Source organism: Ips typographus, linkage group LG2, assembly GCF_016097725.1.
Source record: "Ips typographus isolate SLU linkage group LG2, UJ_Ityp_2.0, whole genome shotgun sequence".
NCBI classification, from domain to species: domain Eukaryota; kingdom Metazoa; phylum Arthropoda; class Insecta; order Coleoptera; family Curculionidae; genus Ips; species Ips typographus.
In genome coordinates this window covers 12,299,507-12,320,887 of record NC_138423.1, presented here as the reverse complement: position 1 = coordinate 12,320,887, position 21,381 = coordinate 12,299,507, and the positions used below count along the sequence as shown (strand labels likewise).

At 34.6% G+C, this 21,381-nt stretch overlaps 2 protein-coding genes and 1 long non-coding RNA gene across 4 annotated transcripts in view; all 3 read left to right on the top strand.

Annotated features, from left to right (window-relative positions):
- LOC145725371 (RNA/RNP complex-1-interacting phosphatase) overlaps window positions 1-21,381 on the top strand; it is an 89,374-nt gene that overhangs the window by 54,440 nt on the left and 13,553 nt on the right. For both annotated transcript variants that reach the window (XM_081974111.1, XM_081974112.1), the window contains 3 exons: window positions 3,877-3,964; window positions 8,176-8,261; window positions 18,981-19,030. In XM_081974111.1, coding sequence (XP_081830237.1) covers window positions 3,877-3,964; window positions 8,176-8,261; window positions 18,981-19,030 — 224 coding nt within the window. The remainder of the gene's footprint in view (window positions 1-3,876; window positions 3,965-8,175; window positions 8,262-18,980; window positions 19,031-21,381) is intronic.
- On the top strand, window positions 1,981-3,638 carry LOC145725374 (uncharacterized). Its single transcript, XM_081974120.1, has 2 exons — window positions 1,981-2,485; window positions 2,545-3,638. Exons 1-2 carry the CDS (start codon window positions 2,072-2,074, stop codon window positions 2,734-2,736), a joined length of 606 nt encoding a protein of 201 aa, XP_081830246.1. The 5' UTR covers window positions 1,981-2,071; the 3' UTR covers window positions 2,737-3,638.
- LOC145725376 (uncharacterized) lies at window positions 16,571-17,505 on the top strand. The gene is made up of 2 exons (XR_014177250.1): window positions 16,571-17,194; window positions 17,252-17,505. It is a non-coding gene; the product is annotated as an uncharacterized LOC145725376 (long non-coding RNA).

Below are 21,381 nucleotides of genomic sequence, written 5' to 3'. Positions count from 1 at the left end.
TTAAGACCCTCAAAAATAGTCACATCGACAAGCTACAAGGATTCAAAATGTGGTGCTACCGTCGAATGTGGCGTATTCCCTGGACCGATAGCATTACTAGTGCTGAAGATGCAGAAGGAGTGCGAAACCATTAACACCATAGAGAAAAAACTTCAATACATTAGTCGTATAACGAGAGGACACACTTCTCCAATTGATAGTCTAAGGAAGGGAAGATTAGTGGAAAGCGGGGCATTGGCGTCCTGGATAGATATCCTAAGTAAATGGTTTAACTGTAGCAATGTGCAACTGTTTAAAGCTGTAGTCAACAAAGTCCGGATTGCTGTGATGATAGCAGACCTCCGATAGAAGTTAATATAGAAGAAGAAGCTAGTTCATTAATTATTTATTGTTAGACTTATTATAGACCTGTAAGGCATAGTTTAGGAAATACAAACGAAAAACTGGGAAAGTTCAAAATATTCGTTGTTGGCTCTTCTCCCAGTAAAACTTCTTTTTTTAGTATTGTTTTAAAAACCGTTAGTAAAATTAAGAAACGATAATATTTGATCCCAGATTTACATATAATTCCAGAAACTTATAACACTACATTAAAAATACTGGTCTTTGTTGTAAGCATCTGAATGTTAACAACTTGGAACATACAGGGTCTTCAATAAAAATTGTAATTCATATTTGGCCTTATACCAAAAATATATATTTTGTCCACGACCAACCAATAATGTACTAATATTCAGCGTGTTGACAGAAGCTAAATGAAGGTCATATAGCGTCAGAGTGATTAATGAAGAGGAATAATGATCATTATTCCCTCTCGACCTAAAGGTGGTTGCACACCAAGCATAAAACCTGGGATATGCGGTATTTCTTGCATGTAGACATCCACTTATGTCTTTGCAATTACTGCTAATTCAGAATACCATTTTCTTAACAAATACACCGCAATAACACAGTACAGGAGTTTGCCAAATCATTAGGTAAATTCCATAATTCATATTTGAAATATTTTTGGTGTATGACCGTCTTTTAAGTTGACATTGACAACGTCAGTGCCCTTGTGGTCGTAGGCGGCAACGCTGGGGGTGCGTTCAGAAATAGGGCTGGTGTGCGCACCGTGGCCTTTGTCACATGCCACCATATAGTTATGTAAATAAATTGTTCACGTGATCCATTTTTTCCCAAATTCTGTCACGACTTGTACACCGACGGCCATTCTAAACGCGATCCTAAGGGTAAAAACACACGGAGCGGTTTGTGTCGTTTCGGCCACCGAGTCGGCCGCCAAAGCTGCGCTTGCTTTATGTCGTTTCTGTTGAATGAAACAGACGGTGCTTTTTGGAGCGGCACGCAGTCGCGGTGGCCGCGCGTACCCTGCCGAACACCATGCGCCGCGAACGGTTTTACGATTCTGGTCGGCATGTCATTACATGTTTGCTAATAGATTGAAACAGACGTAGGGCGGTTTTGTCGCGTTTTTTTTATTTTTTCGTACTTCAGTGTTGCCAGTGAAATATTTAATAATGGAAAACTTGGACATTGAAAAATTAATTAATGAAATTCACCTTGACAAGCAATTTGGGATATGCGTTCAGAAGATTATTCCAAGAAGATTAAAAAAACGAGTTCTTGGGAAGAGGTAACCGACGCTTTCATGGGTGAAGTGAAAAAAATCATTTATTTTTTCTCTCATTGATTATAGGATGAATCCAATATTTGCGTTTCTTTTTTTTTATTCTCTTGTATAACAAGCATGAAGTTGTTAAAAAAAACAAATCATCATCACTTTCATCAGAAGAAGCCATATGTAATGCTTTCAACGTCGTGTTCAATTTACAACTAGACAACATTGATATTTTGAATTAAGAAAATCGCCCGTCAGCACTTGTAGTGACGCCCCGTGTGTTTTAAGCCGCTTTTCCGCCGAGCGGTGGCCGACTCGGCACAAACCGCTCCGTGTGTTTTTACCCTAATCGTATCGAGTTTGACATTTCAGTTGTTATGGCGGATTTCAATTTTAATTTGGTAATTTTATAAGAAATATTTGCTTTTTTCGCAGTAATTCTTGTTAAAAATGAGTTCGGATAGTGATACGGAACCAGGTTGCACTCCACCAGAAATTATACAGGCTGCCAAAACGTCAAGTACAAAGTTGCTACCAGAAAAATCGAAATCATTGTACTTGTCAAGTTTCATGGATTGGAGAAGTACTAAGCAGATTAATTCATTTTCTGAGAGAGTTTTATTGGTTTATTTCAATGAACTGTCCACGAAATACAAACCAGCTACATTGGGGACCACCTATTCTATGCTAAGGAGTACGCTAGACATCAACCACTCCATAAATATTGAAACTTATGCTAAACTACGAGCCTTACTGAAAAGGAAAAATCACGGATTTCAAGCGAAAAAAGCTGCTATTTTTACTCCAGAAGAAGTCAATAGATTTTTACATAATGCTGAAGACACAAAGTATCTTGCAATAAAGGTAAAACAAAAATATAAAAACCATCTCATTATTATTTATCCTGAAGTGTCTTGATTTAGGTTGCCCTTATAATAGGCATAATGGGTGCTTGCAGAAGACATGAACTTTATTCTATGAAACTTGCAGATGTAAACGATCTTGGTTCATCTTTGCTGGTTACCATACCACAAACGAAAACAGGCGTATCGAGAAAATTTATAATAACCGGCAAATTTTATGAAATTTGCAAAAAATATATTGATTTTTTTTGATTTTTTTTTTATCAAAACGGAAAGTGTGCTGCACAAAAAATTGGAAAAAACAAATTTACGGCCATGGGTAGGAATATCGCATCCTTTTTACAATTACCTAATCCAGAAAAGTATTCTGGACATTCGTTTCGCCGTTCCTCTGCTACAATGCTTGTTGATGCAGGGGGGGATATAACTGCCCTGAAGAGACATGGCGGATGGAAAAGCTCGACTGTGGCCGAATCCTACATAGACGAATCAATGACTAATAAGGTTACCACTGCTGAAAAACTCAGTAACTCTATACAAGGCACCCAAAAGTTAGTTGAAAATATTCAAAATATTTCTACTGTTTCTACACATAATTTCGATATTAACCCGATACCTACTATAAACTTCAATAATTGCTCCAATGTTAATGTAACAATCAATAATTCTAAGTAATTTTCTGTTTATAAATTAAAATGTATCCCGACAAACCTTTTTTAGTATGTCCTTAATGTAGGTACTAGTTAGAAATTGTTAATTATATATTAGTATAACTTAATTTAGGTTAGTACACTAAATCATATTTATTAGGTCAAAATTACATATATAATGAATATGATTTAGTGACTTTGCTGTTCCACTGTTGTTAATAAAAAATATTTGTATCAACAAGAAAATTTATTTTATTATGTTAAATCAACTAGCATGAGAAAGAAACAGTACCTACATAAAAGAGTATCAACTTCTAATTTGCCTGCACTTGGCATTAGTGGTAATGGACAGTGGTCGTGGACAAAGTATAGTATTATCCTCGTTTTTTATGGCCATTAATCCCACGGGAGATTTGCGTCCCTCGCCTGCGGCTCGTGACGTAAACATCCCCCTTAGGGATTAATGGCTATCATAAAAAGCTCGTTGAATAATATACTATTATTTTTATTTGTCAGAACATTTTCTGTCTATTACATTGTTACGTCATACAATTTTTATTTGATTCTTCCCATACAAATTATTTTCACTTTTCAATTGTGCAAATAATCTTATGATTCATCTATATTCTACAGAATAAAAATTTAAAAAATATCTATTTAGATGAATGTATCTATGTGAATTATGTTTAATACAAATGTTATAAATGCTTTTTCTCTTAATCATACATATTTTTTGTTTCAGGTTTACTCCATCAATGGCTCTGGAAAAGCTGCCACAGTTAAAAACTGTAATTGATTTAACCAATACATACCGGTATTATAATGCAGATGTAAGTTGTACTTGTTTTTATGAAATAACCTATTTATTTATTAATTAAGAAGTTTAAATAAGTACAGAAATAATAGAACAAACTTTTAAGTTTAAAGCATTATTTTGTCACTTAATGCAAAAAACTTTTTTTTAATCTTTGCTTTTTGCTTAAGCTTTTAGCGCTACTAAGCTGAATAAATATTAATATAAAATAATTAGACTAAAGTTTCAGTTTTTCTGATATAAACATTTTCATAGCATATAATCCTTACCAAAAACATTATGACTTTAAATGAAGCTTCAGTAAGAAATGCATTTAGATTATACAAGATTTTTTTTGGTAGACTAGTACCGCAAAACTCTAATGATAGTTATGCATATTATACAATATTGAATACTTTTTAATTATAAGCAGTCCATTAAAGCACTTCATCATTAATTCGATCTCATGCATTATGTATGGGTTGAAGGTAGATCGCATATTAACGAAGAGAATAAAACGGTCTAAATTATTTTATAAGAGCTTGCTGACATGCACACGGCCAGACCAATTAGTTCGGTAGATATCTCCTTTATTTAGGAAGCGAACGAACGTTAAGTATTAACTTTTTGTTTGTTTAACCAACTAATCTGGTGGTTATGACAGTGAGAGCGGTTTCTCTATGTATACTTAAATCATTTTGAAACTGAACATTAATGTGGAAAAGTTTTTTCAAATTTTGACTATGGAAGTACTCGGAAGTAGTAAATTAAAATGTCCAGAAATGATTTGAAGAAAATCGATGATCTACAGCATTGTTAAAAACATTTCCTATCCTACAGGGTGTCCTAGAATTTTTTTTTTTTAGTTTTGCAAGTATACTGAATTTTTCCAAAGAATTTCGCTCGTGACAGTATAAAAATAATTACTTAATTAAATTAGTCCACTTAATTCTTTTCAATAGAAACTTTTATATTGACTCACTCTCGTAACCACGAACAATATTGCGTCACTTGTCATAAATAGAGTTGCATACCTAAATCGTTCACTTTATTAAGCAAACTGCCTAGAAATCCGACTCTAGTCATAAAGGAAACGTCATCTAATTGAATCAAACTAATTGAGTTTTTGATTGGCTAATCCAGTTGCATGATTGGACTGACTCTTGCAGATGCTGCCATATTATTGATTACGAGAGTGCGTTCAATAAGTTGTTGTAGGGTTGCTTTCATAAACTATTTTGATTTGCTTCTATATTTTTTCGGTTCTTTTTGTCTTTGTCTTTCATTTAATTTATCTTCTCTTTTACATTTGTCATAAAAGTGTTTCTTTTTCTGTGCTTTACTCTCTTTTTCGTTGTCCTTTTCACATATACTACTTTTTTATTCATACTTTAAGTAGGTTTCTCATTCTGTTTTTCTCTATTTAGACTAACTTAAGGTAAATTACAAGTAAAATCTGTAGTAATTTTACTAAATGTAAGACACACTGGGATTACCCCAGCTGGCTGTGGAAGAAATACCTTGAACAGACCCACTCAAGATCCTGAAATTCCTATAGGAACTAAATCTTGAGGGGCTGCTATGAACAAGGAAACCTTGAGATGGCAGAAGAAGATGCGGTACAATAGATCTAATCAGGTCGCAGTACATCTGTCACCATCCACACCTACCATTACCATTACTAAATGTATGCGCAATGATAACTTCAACAATTATCTAATGTATTAAAGGGGTGTAAAATACCTGTGAATATTCACATGTCTCTTCAAAAAGTAATTTTTTAGTTGTGAATAGTTGGAACGTCATGGAAAAAATTGTGACTATTTTGGAATCTTTTGTAAGAAAGAAAATACTTTTTAAAACACTGCAAAGATCAACTTTCTACATTCCACTGTTCTGGAGGTATTGCATTTCTTTCGAATCAAATGATAAACCACACTCACCATTTTATTTGATGAAACACAGAGAGAAATGTGTATGTTGTGATTCTCCAAAATTTTTTTTAAAGGGAGATGGAAAACACTTAAAAAAGGCAACGAAAGACAGAGAGGTGACAGTATTTATATGATTCATAAATAAAACTGGGAGGCGATAAACATTTTAAAAAACGGAAGAGTTTTGAAAATGCTATAAATCATATGTTAGTTAATGAAATCTGCAGGAAAAGTTATTGACAATTATAACTAAAGTATACTCTGTTGGAAAAAGATGACAATAGTTATTTTGGTAACAAGTGCAGAAAGCAATGCGACCAAGCAGTCGAGTGTGGAAAAGATGATTTTCACACGTGTTAGAAACAAAATTTTTTCTCTCAATAATTTTTTTTTTTATTAGTTTGGTAGTAATAGCTGGCTGAATAAATCTGAATTTGTTTCTAGCTAATATGAATATTAATTAAATATAAATATAAGTATTTGCAAAATGCAGTGTGGAATAATTGAAGTGCATGCAATAATTGAATTTGCTTAAAAACCTAAATTTCTTATGGCTAATACTAAAATTTACTCAAAAAAGTAATTTAAAAAAAAAGAAGTATTGTTAACCCGGCATTGACAGATGAATATTATCATAAAAATGATTGCCAGGATGAATGAGTTCCAAGAAAAATATAATTAACTATGATGAATTCATAACATCACTGACGGCGTAGGTAAGTCACATATGCCGCCTATTTCGTAGTATGCTGCATTGAACATAAAATTTAAAAAATAGTGCGAAAAAGTCTAACTTTCTGCACTAATATGCAGAGTTTATATCTCAATCTAATTTTTATATCTCAATTTTGTTTAATCGATAAAAAGAAAGTAAACATAACAGGAAGGAACAAAAACGATCAAAACCGGGGACCAAAGTGGTTGTTGCATATGGCGGCCGTACATTTCTGGTTGGCATTGTCAGTCATAAGTGGCTTGGCTCTGGTGTCAAAATCTTTTTTTTTTCTTTTATGAGAAGTTGGTTGAGTATGATTTTTGTTTGAATTTAACAAAAATATCAATCAATTTCTGTTGCTGAGTTGGCACAGGAAGTACCTTTTCTTCACATCTTTTTTTATTACTCACATATTTTACTCGATTTGAAATAATATTGGTGGGATGTAGTCTAATAAGCAGCTGTAAAGTTCGATCAAAACAGTTTTCTTTAAAATGTCTTGAACACAAACAACTTGTGGCTTTATGAGTTTTTTCTCTTATTTGCTTTTTAGAAAATTTAAATAACAAGTAAATATAGTATTTTATCACTCTATTTATTCTGTTTTAAATTTTAGCTAATTGTGTCGATGTTTTGGTAAAAAAGTGCATTTTATTAAACCCAGATTTTTTTCATAATTAAAATTCATTTTTTAGAAAACACAAATCACGAGCTGCATATGTGCACTTTGCTTTCGGGTTTTTAAGTTACCTCGATGACAAATTGCACGTTGACAAATGCGCACCCAAAAGTGGTTGACCAATATGGCGACTTTCGTCAGGTCGTTTTTTTTTTGTTAAGGATACCATAATTTTAAAACAAAAAACTGTAAATTTGTTACTCGGTTATTGTAACAATTATGACACATAAACTGCTGATTTCACTTCCGTTCGTTATCTTTCAAAAACAAAGGGAGGTAAAGCAATGGTCAAAAAAAGGAATTTACCAGTAATGTAGTCGGTGAGCGAATACCACGTTTTTGCTTTAAAAGCTTTAATAAAAGAAAACTAGCATACTTGGCTCGACTTAAAAATTTGAGAACACAGTCAGGTCAGTATCTGACTATTAAGTGGTACTGCCCTGATTGAAACCCTATTATTAACAATTCAGCGTCTAAAGCCCATATCAACGTGTATTGTTTTTCGGACTAATAGAATCGTTTATATTAGGTTATAAACCTATTATTATGGATGTCAGGCCGAATTACCGGCCGGTGGATTTGTTTATAAGCCCCATTGTATTCGAATAACGATGTAACTGTCTGTCAAGCCGAAATATGCCGTTCATTTACGAGTAGCGGTCATTTAAATAAATATTATTTAAATAGCATAAATAAGTTATTTGATTTAGGCTTTTATTTAAATTAGTTGAGCGTCTGTATGGAAATTGCATGTTTTCAGTTAACGGTTTTCTAATAACGATATGATAAAATATAAACTACAATCAATAAAGCTATAAAATTTTAACTTGCATACTTGCACACACTGTATAATCTATTTACATTCCAAGAACTACGATATGATTTTGTTGGGATTTAAAATAACATTAGTTATTTTTCAGGTGGAATTTAGGGCAAAGAGCGTTGACCACGTAAAAATTCTTGTGGAGGGTAGGGGCATTATCCCCCCAGCGTCACAAATTCTGAGGTAAGTTTTCCCAACTATTTGAGGTGAATATCCCGATAAATTATCCTTTGTTGTTTTCCGAATCAGGTAAACGACCAATTTCCTAAAATGTATAGCTCGCCGGAATTGTCCCGACAATAATTTGTAATCATTATAATTGCAGCACCCGTATTACAATTTATTAGAGTGTCCATGATACGCGACTTATAAAAATAAATTATTACCGTCATTATTTACTGACCGTTGCGATTTAAATCATTTCGAAATCAGTTCTAATGAGCTACTGAAAGGCAGACATTTGCTAAAATCATTAATAACGTTTAACGTAACATGATCACGATAGTCTAATTTATCAATGATTTGTCAAACAAACAACATTGAATTTTCCGCATCAAGATTTACCGGTGTAGAAAGCTAAGTAGCGATGTAATATGTGTGCTATCTACGAAATGGTCAAAACTGATGAAATGTTTGTTGCTTTAATAGTAAAATTGACACTTTTCACACAGTCATACGGAACCAGTTGTCCATCGGTTATTAGCTAGTAAATCATGATTAATCATGTTCAAGCAGAACGTAACCGAACACAAAAAACGTAAATGATCTTTCTGCATAGAACCAACATTAGATCATGTTTAATGCGCAAAAAAATATTAATGAAAAAATCGAGGTGTTTGTAATGTGATACTTTCAGGAAGGTGACACTGGGTGTGACAATGCGACCTAGGGATTGTCTATAAATCTTGTTTTCTTCCTATGGAGTGTAATTAATACCCAGGAAAAATAGCACGTTACGTGTGTATAATATGGTATTACCGAATTGTAGATCTGGGTATGGCTTAGATTGTAACACATTACAAATGTATTCAGGGTGAAATATTTTGCTTGATAAAAAAAACATCAGAAACTTGTCACAAGTAGATAAAATTCATATCGAAAGATCCCGTGTGTTTCTTTTTATGAAAGGAGGTAAACATTTCATTAGGCTGGTCGTGACTCTTAAATACAGTATAAATAGTGTACAATTTTATTAAAATGACCATAAAAACGACAATATTTTCTTAGAATTAATAATTATGGCTCAAATGGGCTACAAAAAAGTTTTAATCTATTAGCATTTATCGTAAACCTTGAGAAATGTAGAAAGCAAAACACGACCTTAATGACATTACATCTGTTTAATCAAACCGAAAGAAACATCGGATCCACACAATTTGGATTCAGACGAGGTTTAGGCACGAGATAAGCATTAGTTGCGACTCAAATACTGATTCAGAACTGCAACGATCAGAGAAAGGACATAATGTGGAGTTGGTGATCTCACAGAAGCAAGTCGAATTAGTAGAGGGGTCAGACAAGAGTATGTTCTCTCCCCACTTCTATTCAATTTATATTCTGAAGCCACGTTTCAAGAAGCCCTAGAAGAACAAAACGTGGGCGTTAAGGTGAATGGTGTATGGGTCAACAATATTCGTTATGCGGACGACACAGTTCTATTTGCAGATAACAGGGAGGATTTGCGGGATATGCTTGGGACTGTCGGGATATGCAGTAAAAACATGGGCCTCAATATCAACACCAAGAAGACTAAATTCATGAATATTACTCGAAAGCCACAAGAATGTCAAAACTCAAGCCTAACATATGATATCAACCAATAGAGCGAGTAAATAAATTTAAATATCTAAGAACGTGGCTGTGTGAAAACTGGGAATCAGACACAGAAATCAGATGCCGGATTGAAAATGCCCGCAGTGCGTTCATGAAATTCAAAAAAGTGCTCACCAATACTGATTTCGATCTTGGCTTGAGAATTAGATTTGTCAAATGCTATGTCTATACAGTGTTGCTTTATGGCATGGAGGGATGGACACTGAAGGTGAGCATTATGAACAAGCTGGAAGCATTCGAGATGTGGGCCTATAGGCGTGTACTGAGGATTGCATGGACTGCAAGAAGAACCAATGATGAGGTCTTGAGAATAATCAATAAAGACCGCGAACTGTTAGACACCATTAACCGTCGAAAAACAGCATACCTGGGCCACGTAATACGCAATGAGAGGTACCAGACCCTGCAATTGATAATTGAGGGGAAGATTGAGGAAAAGAGAGGAATCGGCAGGAAAAAAATGTCATGGCTCCGCAACGTTAGGCAGTGGACAGGACTGAGGACAATGCAAGAACTAATGCATACCATACGTAATAAGGAAGGGAGGATAAATGTGATCGCAAATATCCATTAATGGACACGCAGCAGAAGAAGATATGCAAGTTTATTAATGGTCGAAATTTGAAAAAGAGTTTCTTTTCAAGTTTTCAAAGAAACTGAATTTTTTTAGATGAATTTAAATATGACGCTTTAAAGTTTAGTTTTTTTTGTGTTTTTTTTTTAAGAAAATGTCAGTTTAAAAGGTCTGGGGATTGTGACAGAAACCCGCCATTGTCAGTTTCTTCTGTCACATTCTATCAACACTTGATATTCACTCTTGAGAATTCCGTTTCCTGATTTCAAGAATTAAGGCCCTGGCGTCTTTCTACTGATCTTTTTCGCAGTATTTCGTATCTATCACTTCTCATCATAAGACCCAGATACTGCATTTACCAAAGGAGCAAACCAGCCAAGGATGTTTATTTAATAGTTTTTCTACAAACATTCAATAATGATGCATTTTTCGCTTCCAAATCTCAACGAAAAGTTACCCTTTACTGAGGAGTTTACTTTATCGCGCGTTGCCAAGGGTAGCGAGCGATAAAAATTTTTTCGCTTGCTGTCCAGAGCAACGGCCACAATGCATGCCATTATTGGAAATGTCAGTGTCACCAGTTTGATGTCAGTATTCAATTGTGTATAGTTTTGATCCTGTTTTTGAGTACCTACGCAGTAAGTTTAGTTGTATTAGATATTTAGCGATGTTTGTAGAAAAAATATTGTATGTATTACGCGCACAATGTGACTTTTATGCTCTCGCATGATTGCTTGAACGTCATTCTCAAAGCATAAAAGTCATACTTTTCGCGCTTAATACATAAATAACTATTTTCGATACAGTAAGGTGATTTTAATATTTTTTTTCGACGACTTACTTTGAAAGTACCTCATGTACGCTTCCATTTAGAAGCAGAAAGGGGTTATTTGCCGCGCGCGAGCAGAAAGAGAGATTTTCTGCTCTAGAGCGTTTTCGCTTTCTACTAACAATCTACTCACCAACTTTTTCGGCGTTTCCATAACAACGCTTGACATACCTGTTTGAAATATACACATTCCGTCAAAGTGATTTATCGGTGACAATGAGTTCGAGCGACGAAAATGATGTGAGTTGTCCTTCTAATCCACCCCACAGCAGTCGTCGAAAAAATATCGTCTATATTTCGAGCCAAAAGTACTTTTGCCGCTTTTACATGATTGCAGCGTTCGGCTTCGCCTCAAGCTGCAAATTTCATGTGCAAGCGGCAAATATATACTTTCCGCTCTTAATATAGAATATACTATTTTTAACTAAAAAACAAAATGGTATACGGACTTTGCGATTTGAATTTAGTTCAGGAATCGCCGTTGGATTAACTGTCTACCATTAAGAAACATCCATGTAGAGAAAAACATTTTTAAAATCCACGAAAATTAAGAATGACAAAAAATATATTTTTGAGGGGGTTTGAATTTTCGGCGCCCTTTACTACAGAAACGAAGAGATTGCGAACAAATGTAGAAGGAGATAAGAAATGTTGCAAAAAATGTAGCTATGCAGTAGTGAATTTAGGACAGTTTTTATTTTGTCTCGTAGATTAAAAAAAATTGGAGATGCAATCTAACCCCTATTTGGCGCTTAATCAAAACTAATTTTTGTTGAAACAAAATGAAAAAAACTAAATGGTTTCGACCGTAAGTCCGATTATAATGAGGCGGCGTTATCAAACGCAAAACGCCAGCATCTCGACCATCGGTGGTTAAGACATTTAATAAAACACATCATCAATGCGAACACCTTAAATGATATAACAGGTCTAAATATTACCCCGCTTAACTCCCAAAAAAAACTCTCCCAACTCCCCCGCGGAGCCGCTAAATAACACTTCATTGCCAGTCAATTTCGAAAACGGCTGGAGATCGAGAGTCGGGGCTAATTTTTTTCTTGTTTATGGGCCCCTAAATTAGAGCTGCTTTGATTTAAATTATTGCCAAAAATCGGGCAAACGCTTAAATAGTAATGGGGGGTTGGCTAAAGGGCTCCTTTCGCGGTATTCGACCACTTTTTTGATTGGAACTTTTAGCGGATCATTAAAATTTAATCGTTGAAGAAAAACAACGGCAAATTAATCATCCATTTTTAGAAAAACACTCCGTGAAGATGGTTCAATATGAAGACGTCGTATAATCTGAGAACACCATTGATGCCGACCGGTGTCCGTGTCGTGTTTACCAAAGTCAATAAACACGAAAGCAGTTGCATGTCGTTGATAATTAAAATCTATATAGCATCGATATGCCTAATGAATTTTGACATATTATGACACTTAACTAACGGGAATAGACACATTTCGGAATGCGTAAATACCAGGTTAAACACGATGATAACTTTTGCTAAGTATCCTGTCTTGGTTGCTCACGTCTAGTTTGGTTCTACATCAGGTATTTCAAGTTTACTTTAATGTACACCAAAAGTCACACAAAAGTTTGTTGACGTCACAGCCGTTCAAATTTACTTTGTTGCCAAACTCATCAGTCTTCGTGTTGTTACACCCTCACAATTATTCATCATTCAGGTCAAAACGCAAATAATGTTTGGACGAAATTATGGCGTTGACTGGTAACAAAATATTTAAGATGTAAATTTAAAAAAAACCTTCAAAAGGATCATGTCAAAGAATACCTATTTAAAGTCAGAATAGTCAGTTAAAAAGAGAAAGCGAATTAGGGGGAGATGGACTCTTCCTACCAAAGTTAAAGGGACAATCGACTGATATCGGCTTTGATCGTTGAATATCAGGAGTTTCATTAGGTGGTTGAAGTATTATCAAACCATCCACTTCACCCTAAACAACATGCTTATATCCCTGGGATGATGCACTGAATATACTCTGTCTTTTAACCCCAAGAAGACCGAAATGGTCCTTTTCACAAGAAAGAGAAAACTGGGACCGCTATTAGCACACACACTATTCAATATTAAGTTAAGTTTTGCTTCCGAGGTCAAGTACCTTGGAGTAACATTCGATAGCAAACTAAGGTGGAACTCTAACATAACTAAGAGAATACAAAAATCATACATCTCTTATGAACAATATAGGCGAAGCATTGGTAAGACCTGGGGATTCTCTCCCAAAGTGGTCATGTGGACCTACAAAGCTGTCATAAGACCTATGCTAACTTATGGAGCCATTGTCTCCAGCCTCTCAGACCGTAAACAGGCGGAAATTAGACCATGTTCAAAGAATGACATGCCTCAATATAACGGGTGCCAAGAAAACCACACCGACCAAGGCTTTGAAAGTGATTCTGGGTTTGACGCCCCGCGACATATATGTCAAGGAGGTCGCCTTAACAACAATGTTTTGCTTCCGCCCTGTAGGAATTGAACCCAGTGTAGGAGTTGGTCTGCAGAGGGCTCGTATCTGGAAATAGGCGACAAACACTATTGGAGGCTAGAGTGGACTCTGCAGTGCCACTATTTGCTTTCAGCAAACCCTACACAATCAACACGGAAGGTACTGACAACAAATCAATTGCAGGTATAATAAACATCTACACTGATGGATCCAAAACCAAAATGGGCTCAGGCTGTGGAATTTACTCCAAATCCCTCAAACTGAACCTTAGTCAAGCCCTTGGTTCCATGCCAAGCGTTCTTCAAACAGAACTAATTGGCATAACTATAGCGGCAGAACAGATAGCCAGTAAAAACATCACTGACAAAAACGTGGACGAGGCGTCGTCAAGTAACGCGGTGAAAATCAGTTGGATTAAAGGGCATAATCACAACAAAGGTAATAGGGTTGCCGATTCTTTGGCCAGGAAGGCTGCCAGGCTTCAGCCTTCTGGACCAGAGCCCTTCGTGGGTTTGACTATGGCTGTAGCCAAAAATCTTATGCTCAGCGCTGGGACGATATCATTGGCTGCAATGCAATGCACTTCTAAGCTGTCCGGATAAAGCTGCGGCAAGAAGAAATTTGTCAATGATCAGGAAAAGGCTACGCCTTATAACGGACATCCTAACGGGCCACTGTAAATTAAACAAACACCTATTCAGGATAAAGCTAACCCCTTATGCAGGGCCTGTAATCAAGAAGACGAGACGATGGAGCATATTCTCTGTGACTGCTCTACACTACGTAGGACTAAGTTGCGCCAATCTTTCCCATCCCTTGAAGAGATCAGATGAGGCACCGCCCTCATTATCAAATCCCTTGCCTCAGCGCTCAATATCAAATTTTGCCAAAAATTGGGTTCTGCTTCCACTATGTTTATCACGATTTGTGCGTATCGCAAACATCTTTGAATATCAATTGGCTGTAGTCTGAATACTGTTTGAATTTTGTATGGATACATATGCAAGTTTAACCCTAATTGCGCCGCACGTCTTCTTGTGGAAGTTTTTGGTTCTGCGCGAACATCAGTCCGAACAAGCTTAGTACGATTAGAACGAGGTCTTCTAGTATGCTTTACGGCTTTGGTTGTACCACTTTCCAAAAACTGCGTTTGCTAAATATCGATTTGTTTGTCAGTGTGGAATTCTACGCAAAGAAACATGGAAGACGGAAGGGGAGGCCCATGTCCAGGAGTCGACCACAAAAGGCTGTTGTAAGAAGAAGAATAATAATACAAACAGTGTCCCATTTACGGGAAGGCTGATTTAACCTCAAATAGTAAGCACAAATTAAGGTCCTAACAAGCACAATTGTCTGACATAATAATATACAGGGGTATGCCATTTAATGTAGTGACATTTTGTGAAAAACTGATAATTGGTTTACTGATTTACTTATGTGACTATAATAATAATAATTTGGAATTTGTTGGGGTCTGAAAATTGTAACTTTTCTTACATAATGTGAAACAATTATTAAGTTTTATATTTCTACATTGTGTACTACAATATACAACTCGTATACAGTGTGTGTAAAAAGTCTGGCAAACTTTATTTGTTTGGAAAAATACTCGAAAAATCACGATCAAAAAGTAATCATTTAAATATACAATGTACGGCATAATGAAACGTACCTGAAATTGAAAAATGCAATTGGTATTATAAAGTAAAATTATAAATGTATAAAAATTTAACTATTATTGATACTTTATGTCATTATTTTAATGTACCACTTATCAGAAAAGATGAATCGCAGCGTTTTATAGTCTTTTTATGGCGTTTTGCAGTATAAGGGACCGCTTTGATTAATAGGAAGATTTTCCTCAATGACAATAAATAAATTTTATTGCTCATTTCGTGACTATTTACATAAAATGATATAGCACAGATGGTTAGTAAACAAACCACTTATTAAATATTGAATCGGTGTCGTTTTAAAGCTTATTGGATTCGTTCTTGTGATAGAACTATAAAGTTAGCCGACAGGTTTGGTGCGGAAACTTGCGAAAATATGAGGCAAACTTACACAAGTTGAATTTTCTTTTACGTTAACTGCTTGATTTGCGACTTTGTTTACCACCTTACAAAATACTGAGTTTGAAGGGTTTAGTGATGGGGGCATTGCTCTATCCATTTATGTTATGGGTCTGTTTTCGTGTCGATTTGAGTGCTTTTTATTTGTTAAATGCGCTCGTTTATAAAGGTGCATTTTTCGGATTGATTAGAGAGTGAAATTAACGACTAGACTGGCGCCGTTGTTGATTTTGGTCGCAAAAGAGCCGAAATTAATTATTGTGACGAGTAGGCGTTAGTCTATGGCTATAAATTCCAAACGTCCATACGGAACAAATCATGTGTATTCATAGAGAGGATAAAAGACAATAATCCGCACCTTGTGACCCAGCGGGTGTTCCGGCATTTTAAATTTTGTGGAAATTGTTTGATATACCGTTTGAATGTGTGATTTTTACGTTATTACACACAGTGGACCACGTTCTACTATAGAAAAACCTAAAAATTATCTAAATGATATTTGCAGAGCGATCCTGTATAATATTTATGTCATGTTTGTGTCACTTAAGATACAATCGCGCTAAAATGAAAGAGATATTTTTTTCAATTATCTGAAATTGTTGCAGTTTTACTAGGTCTGGTAAGTAATGGTGCCCAAGCTGCTGACATTGAACCACACTGTATATTGGCCGCCCGTTAGCAGTTAAAATGTCGGATAAATGATATTATAACATTTATGCCCGTATTTATAAACGAATCTCAATCTCATACTCAAGTACAACTTCGCGAAGTACGTCTCGAGTCTTGAGTACGACACAAGTTTTATAAACAAAACTTCGGTAATTCTCGGCAAAGCATAACCAAAGATAGTTTTGCTAGTAATTTTTAATTTTTTAACTTCATTTTCTAGTAACTTTCGTGTTACCTTCATTGCCAATGTCAAAAATGTTTGGCAATTTACCTGGAACGCGGAAGTTGTTGTTTGAGCGTTGATTGTAAGTTATTTGAATTTGGTTTGGTTTGGTGGTTTTCTTTTTTAAATATTTATTATTTCCCTTGAGGTACGTATTCAACAATAATTTTATACATATCTTTACCATCTATATGCCTATAGGATCATAAAGAAATTTTTTGATGGCTAAAATAACAGCCTATACCCAAAAAGAGAAGCTTTTGTTGGCTAATTTAGTAGACAAACACAAATTAGTGGAGGACAAACGAACGACGCAGCAACTGTACAAAAAAAACAAGCAGAATGGACAGAAATTGCTACAGAGTATAATTCCCAAGGATCTATAATAACTGTACCCAGGAATGCTGTCAAACGTAAGAAACTGTGGAATAATTTAAAACAGAAGTAAGATGATCAATAGAAATGTTTATGTGGGTTGCTCTATATAATTTTATATCGTAGAAAAAGAAGACAAAACACAGATCAAACATTTCACCGACTAGCAACTGGAAGAGGCCCACCTTTGTAACATATTTTCATCATTGATGTATTCCAAAAATTCATCTGTATCCTCTATATCAGCATGTGCCATACTGCAATTATTAATTATATTGAAGATCTATGGTTTATACTTGAACAATTTGTGGTAACTATACTTACACAGTATCTATTTCCTGAAAAGTTGACGAAATAAACCACAAACTTTTTGATTTTTTTATTGTGTTTTGATTTGAGTTTTTAAACCCTCTAACTTTCAATTTTCGACAGTTTTATTTTGAAACATCAAAAATGAAACCAAGCAATGCTCAAGTCAGGTCAATACCTAACTTGAGCAAGTCTCGATGTAAGCACAACCAAAGTACGCCTTAGAGGTTAAGTTAGGTTTATAAAACAAAAAACTGTACTTGAGTACGACTCAAGTCTGAGAACGAGCGAAGCATTGTTTATAAATACGGGCATTAAAAGTGTTAAATAATCTTGAAACTAGCAAAAATATGGCCTAGACATGTTTAGAACTCCTGCAAATACAAAATGACGCTCAAATCACCTTATTAATTGATTATGAAAGTTAATGGTGCTCTATCAAGTGTGTTGACTGTCATAAATAGAAAATGGCGGTCAAAACTGTTAAATTGACCTCAAAATGTTGTGCTCTATATTTGAAAATTCAATTTGGCGTTGATTGTAGTGAAAATGGGGCAAAAATTCGAGGTTTCAGGTAAAAAAAACAACATGTATGTTATTCCAGCATTGGATAATCTATAAGATCATTTGCAAAGTAGCCACAATGCGTCTTAAACATGTTTAGTACTATTTTTATCGATAATACCAAATGGTGCTCAGAAATGCTCAAATAGGCTTCAGACGTTGTTTATGAGAGTTTTTTGTGCTCAGTGTGTTGAAAGATTCACTATGGCAATGAAAACAGTCACAATAGTGCTGAACTGATCAAAAGTATTTTGATGTAGTGATTATAGTGATTTTTCCATCTCTTCCTGTTTGTCTGTATCCCTGTCTTTATATGAATATCAGTGATGACAGAGGATCACAGTGCGGTATATTCGTTACCACCAACCTTTCGTTAAATTACTATTTAAAATAAGGAAGTGTATGTCTTCTTGTGTACCACCATCTGGCCCTACCGACAGTAGTTTCTGGTGATCCACCCTGTATAACCCAAGTTTTATAGGACCATCAATCATTTTTTGATTTTATAGTATGAATTTCCGAAGGTTGGTTTATTGTGAAACGAGCTGTATCAAGGACAATTAACGTAATAGAAACTGAGGCATCGTTAAGGTGTACGCCAGACTTATTAATCAGATAATTTCTCAAATGACTCGGTGAAATTTGAAACATTCTTGGGAGAGATATAAAATATAGTCTCATAAGCCGGTCGGCCGACATCTCTATTAGGAAGACATATTAGATATAAATTGGATCATCGGACGCGGCTCTTTTAACGTCTTTTAACTCCCACGCCTTGATGCCTCATTAACTTGCTACGGTCACGCCTTTCTCTCTTGATACCACCAGATAGGTCACGTGCCAAAAAGTTATGAAATTTGATCGAGCACTTACTTAAATACTATGTTTGTTAACTATAGTGAGAATCCAATCAATCTTGCACTATCATTCTGTCCCTATGTCATAATACTTAAAAACTGAAAAGTTTTTTGTTTGATTTCAGATTTTTTGATGCTATTGATGCCCATTTAGAAAAGAACAAAGATAATAAAGGTAAGTGGAGTAGAAATCTGGTAAAGTAACGGGAAAAGCTGAATGTGTTATGGGAAATTTATTTCAAAAATTGAAATTGGGAGAAAGATGTGGTGCAGACATCCAACCTACCTGACCAGCTAACTTCTTCCCAAAATACTCCAGTCATTATGGTATTCTGGGAAGAAGATCGCTTAAGAAGTATCGTTTTCTCAATACCTCATGCTTCCACTTAATCACATCCTAAAAGGTGTTTTGGTTCAATTTAGTAAATAGACAAAATAGACCTTCCAACATAACTAATGTTTTTTTTGGAATCGTTTCTTTATTTGGCAAACCGGGTAAACTTAAGTTATCATACAACTGTACAATAGTGTCATTCTTCTTACGTTTTGTTTCTAGAATATCCCCAAAAAGTGTGGCAGACAACTATATTTTTTTTTAGAATTCCCCCAGTATTTACAATTGTGTCACGTTTGTGCCAAATATAAGAACCGTACCTGCCCGATTTAAAAAAAAATCCCTCAAAGAAATTAGAGTGTGGTAACAGTCCAGGAAAACATTTAGTTTTGGAGATCTCTGGCGGCCAAACGAAGCAACCCATCAACACATGCTGCCATATTTTTGGAAAGCCCATTTTATTTTTTATCCATTGACATATAAAAATCTATACTAAGGTTGCAAATAAAGGAGTGATTTATAAGGAGTTAGTTTGACAGCTACGACCTTCAATAACTCGGATATTTTTCAGTTAGAGGGTGGTTTAATTTATAAATTTAAAGACCGTATTTTTTAAATAATTGGCCAAACAAACTTAATTTTGAAGAGAGAATCATACAAAATTATATAAATATAGGAGTGTTCCATTTGAAAAACTAGAATTTCTGTTTTTTTTAAGAACTGATTTTTACCACCCCGTATCACCCCGTATTGCACCCCCTTGTAGAACAAACATTGTTTAATACGAAAAAACACAAAAACCAAGAAAAAAAACCTTTTCTGATATCTGTAAATTAAAATGGTTTTTGAGACTAAAATTATCAAATTTTACATAAAATAGTGAATATCTCATAAATGGATACAGATAGACGTTAATACGCGAAATATGTTTAGAATTTGGCGTAGAATCCGAAAATGCAAAAATATACAGAGTGTCCCATTAAAATAAGTAGCTTTGATGACGTTTTTGCCAGCTTGGTGATCAAGAGCCGTTTACAAATTTTATTGCAAAATTTCAAAAGTGGGGTTATTTTTACTTATCTGGTTTTTAATTTAATCATTTTTTAAATCTTTTGTAGGAGAAGAAAGGGATTAGCAAGGTTACACTTAAAACTACCCAATTTAAGTAAAATGTTTAATTTGCGTTATACAGGGTTAACAAAATCATATTTTTATCATACATTTTGGCATGTTCGGTTTTATGATATTGGATGAAAAAGAACACTATTTGTTTAATGATCCAATTTTGTTTTGTTTGGAGATTAAGAGCCGTTTATAAAATTTATTGGTAATTTTTAAAAATGGGTTTATTTTACATGTCTATTCAAATTCAACAATTTCAGTAGAGTTTTTCAGAGCAGATAGCAGATAACAGCTATTTAATAAATTTTGTGGAGATCGGCTTTGTGTTTTTGCTTTCACTTACACTCCCTACTTGTGGGGATATGAACTACTTGTTTTCAATTAAATTGGGTAGTTTTAAGTGTAATTTTGTAATGTAAAAATGAACGCATTTTTGATATTTACCAATAAATTTTATAAACGGCCAAACTGGTGAAAAGTCTAAATATATATGAATTGGATCATTGAACAAACAGTGTGCTTCTTTATCCAATATTATTATTTTCCATTAAAATCATTGAACATGCCAAGATTTATGATAAAAATATGATTTTGTTTTCAAAGTTTTATTTGGGTCACCCTGTATAACGCAGATTAAGTATTTTACTTAAATTGGGTAGCTTTAAGTGTAACCTTGTTAATCCCTGTTTTTTTCACAAAAGATCGCTTAAAAATGACTAAAAATGTTGCTGTTCCATTCTTTTTGACGAGCAGTTTATATTAAGTATCAAGAAGAGTAAGTAAGCTTACTGTTCTGAAAATTCTACTTAAAAATATTCTACTTAATCTTCTATTACATATTACACAAACATTTTTTGCTATAAAGCAAAAATTATTAAAATATAATTTGTCTATTTTATATCTTTCTTTTTGTGTTTGCCAACAAATAGCTGTTTCTATAGAATACAATCCCCATGCTCCACCAGAATGGCAATTTTTTTCTCTAATGTTTAATTACAATTTTTGCTAATGCTTCAGCTTTACCACGTGAAAAACATTTTCAAATATACGTGAAATACGGTCCTGAAGTG

What these genes read in the sequence shown, in the direction of transcription:
- LOC145725374 (XM_081974120.1), top strand. Translation starts at nt 2,072, where the DNA reads ATGAGTTCGGATAGTGATACGGAACCAGGTTGCACTCCACCAGAAATT. An exon ending in CAAAGTATCTTGCAATAAAG is followed by an intron (nt 2,486 to 2,544) that starts GTAAAACAAAAA and finishes GTCTTGATTTAG; the next exon opens with GTTGCCCTTATAATAGGCAT.